The sequence below is a fragment of the Mandrillus leucophaeus genome, unplaced genomic scaffold, assembly GCF_000951045.1.
Source record: "Mandrillus leucophaeus isolate KB7577 unplaced genomic scaffold, Mleu.le_1.0 Scaffold174, whole genome shotgun sequence".
NCBI classification, from domain to species: Eukaryota; Metazoa; Chordata; class Mammalia; order Primates; family Cercopithecidae; genus Mandrillus; species Mandrillus leucophaeus.
This window is the reverse complement of record NW_012101743.1, coordinates 3,989,193-3,992,710: the sequence shown is the minus strand read 5'-3', so window position 1 is coordinate 3,992,710 and position 3,518 is coordinate 3,989,193. Positions and strand designations below refer to the sequence as shown.

The following is a 3,518-nucleotide window of genomic DNA, read 5'->3' as shown; positions in this document are numbered from 1 at the left end:
CCTCCTGGCAGTCACACCGCTGGGAGTGGGAGTGGTCAAGGAAGCCGCAAAATGGAGCAATGGAGCAAGGGTTTCCGACACAGGCCTGCCCGGAAGCCGCACCCTGACCAGGAGCGTGCCCCTGACTTTAGGGCCATGCCCTGGCCGCGAGGGCATGCCAGCAAGGCCTTCCATCACACACACACACATACACACCCCACACACACCACACACGCGCGCGCACACACACACACACACACACCCCGCGACCGGAGGCGACCAGAGCAGCAGCCGGCTCCCCATCGCGTGCAGACGTCGGACCCAAAGTCCACCAGCCCGAACTCAGACCAGGAGCCAGAGGACCCCAGCGCAGATCCCGCGGAGGCATCTGGCTTCATCGACCGCGCTCCCAGCCAAGATCCTGCCACGAAGACACCACCGACCTCCGCCTGGGCTTCCTGTTCCATGAGCTCCAGGAAAGCGACGGTCAGTGCCTGGCTCGGGACCCCGACCTGTGCATTGGTGAATTCTTGGAAAGTAACTTTCCTGGAGAGAGGCGCGTGGACCGGCGCCTCTCTTAGGCGCTCTGTGCCCGGTCAAACACACACACACACTCACTCTCTCTCTCTCTCTCTCTCTCATGTCTATGTCTATGTCTATGTCTATGTCTATGTCTATGTCTATGTCTATGTCTATCTCTATCTCTATCTCTGTCTCTCCTCTCTCTCTCCCCCTCCCTTTCCCTCTCCTCCTTTCCAGATGCAAAGGCTATAGGGACTTCGGTGATTGAAGTGGGAGGAGAGGATAAGAAGAAAATAGGGTCTGAACCCGAGCAGGGAGCAGAAGCAGAAGAAAGTCACGTCTGTGCAGGAGCTCCGCGGACCCCATGTTCGGCGAGAACCAGAAGGGCGGCGGTGGAGACCAGGAGCCCTGGCAGCAGCAGCCTGAGGAGTCCGCCCAGGACTCTTCCTCCTCGGAGCTGCATCCCCAAGATCAGCAGCACCTCTTCTCCCCCAGCGCATTCAGTGGGTTGCGCCTGAAGGAGCTAGACAGCATTTTCCAACGCTCTCAATATCCCGACGTGTTTGCTAGGTAAGCGGCTTGCTCTGGAGGTGCGCAATTCTCCAGGACGCTAGGGCTCTTCCTGGGACGCCTTTGGCTCTGCCCCAGTCTCGCTCCCTCCCCTCCAGAGTCAAAAGCTACATATGGAGCTCAAGGCCACAGGAGTAGGCCACTCTTGAGCTGTGGGGTGGGGGCGATGCCTACTGGGCATTAAGGTATTTTTTCACGCATTATAGAAACGAATCAAGCCAGGCAACTTTGGCCAGACTCCTGCTTTGGAAATGTTTTATTGGAATTGCGATTGACATCAGGGTGAGGAGAGCGAGTCCTACAGAGTTGGATCTTGCCTTTACTGAACATTTTAACAATTTGGTTACTGTGGATTTTTTTCATTGGTCTTGATTTTTAAAATAATGCCTTAACATTTGTTAATCTTCAGGCTGGTTCGGTGGCTCACGCCTGTAATCCTAACACTCTGGGAGGCCGAGGCAAGAGGATCACTTGAGTCCAGGCCTTCAAGACCAGCCTGAGTAATATAATGATACTCTGTCGCTACATAAAAATTTTAAAAATTAGACAGGCATGGTGGCACACACATGTAGTCACAGCTACTCCGTAGGATCACTTGAGCCTATGTGGGTTCGTGGGTTCAGTGAACCATGATTGTGTCACCCCTCCTCCAGCCTGGACAACAGAGCTAGACCCTATCTCTAAAATTAAATAGATAGATGGACCGTTAGATAGACAGAGATATCTTGAATCCTGAGTGTTTTAGCCCTCTCTTAAATTCTGCACACCAAGGACAGCCATCCCTAATGCAATCATGGGGTGAGGTATCACAGAAAAATATGCTGGAGCGGTTGAGAGGATAGACATTTCTAAACCGGTATGAAACGTTCATCAGTGTATTTTATTTCATTCACAATTCTGAAAAAGTCTAAATACTGAACGTTTGTGGTTTTCTGCCCAAGAAAGGAGCTTACAATATTCATGGATGTGAGTGAAGCCAAAGTGGAAGCCAGTAAGCCTGATGAAAGCAATTGGTCAGAGTAGCCACTCTGAAACATGCTTCAGTCCTTGGATAACTTTGTCCTACACATTCTCAAGTTGGCCTATTTTTGTTGCCTTTTCTATGTTTGTGAAGTGAGTTCTGAACTTTAGAGGGTGAAAAATGGGATAAGGAAACCCCAGCTTATAGAAATTACCCATTACCAGAGGGAATATGCTTTCTAATGGAAAAAGAAAACTATACATACCAAACTGCTACTTCTATTTCCTGTACAAAATTAAGAATAAATAAAGATCAATTCCTTCCAACAATGGTATCCTTTAGAGAGTACTTCTGTGCGGAGGTATCTTGGGACTGAGTCTGACTCCAAAGTTTGCAAATTAATGCACCAAAGAGCTAGGATGTGAGAAGTTTCAACTGTATTTAAAATATTTAAACCAAGCTATGTTCTTGGCTCAGTGAGTGAGTTTATAAATATTTGGGCATTGGGTTAAGGGAATAAGTCACACACACAGACAACACACTATATGAGTAATTAATGTATGTTTAGTTTCACTGAGACTGATAGGGAGGAGATAGTTTAAAAGTCCAAGTGCCTGGTGGTCCTAATGTTTTTTCGAAGTGTCTGATGAAGACATGTAGAAAGTGGCTGCCTGAAATTTTAATTTTCTGGAATACTTCGATGTGTCAGCCTGAAAACACTGCTAATATACACACATTACAGTGGGGGTTGGGGGGAGACAGGTTTGCAAACTGGAAATTTGTCTGAAAATTGGAACAAACAAGAACAATTTTGAATAAGGTTCCAGTCACCTAAGAAGGATGAAAAGGTTAAAGAAGAATGGCATACACTTACATATATACCTTGAAGAAATGGCACAAAGTGAACTTTATGAGTGAATATTCTCTTGAGGAATTTCTAACAACTAAGGAATTATTTTGGTGGGACTATCTAAAGAGGTGGGTTTTATGAAATTTGTTTGGTGATGAGGGGCACACTCAATTTAAACCAGATTCTTACCTGTGCTAATTTAAAATACTTTTTCATTTTCACAGGCAGTGATGATTAATTTGTAGGTCATGGGATCAAAAGATTACTAAGATTACTTAAGTTTTATTAAGACAGAATTTTGCAAAATGAAAACAAAATCCAGGATAAGGTTATGAGCCCCGCTCTGCAGTTTGTGTGAGTGCAGTGATGGAAAGGAGCTGCAGAGCTAGTGCGGGTGACTTTTAGTGAATTTTGAACTAGTTTTGCCCAATTTTTCAGACAGAATAGAGACCCATCCATGCTAATAGGAACATTCATGCCCAACTCCGGACTCTAGGGGAAGCTTCCTAAGTGGCTACTCAGTATTTATGGGAAGGCAACAGCTAAGCATTGATTCAACATGCTCCAGATTCTGTCCACTGCCCTCCCTTTTTGTGGGGGACACAGGGGAATAGGAGTCATTCTGGCCCAAAGGTC

At 46.6% G+C, this 3,518-nt stretch overlaps 1 protein-coding gene across 1 annotated transcript; it reads left to right on the top strand.

Annotated features, from left to right (window-relative positions):
* Positions 1 to 865: 865 nt before the first annotated feature.
* LOC105537559 (rhox homeobox family member 1-like) lies at positions 866 to 2,155 on the top strand. Its single transcript, XM_011977209.1, has 2 exons — positions 866 to 1,071; positions 2,013 to 2,155. The coding sequence occupies exons 1-2, from the start codon at positions 866 to 868 to the stop codon at positions 2,092 to 2,094; spliced, it is 288 nt and encodes a 95-aa protein (XP_011832599.1). The 3' UTR covers positions 2,095 to 2,155.
* Positions 2,156 to 3,518: the final 1,363 nt, after the last annotated feature.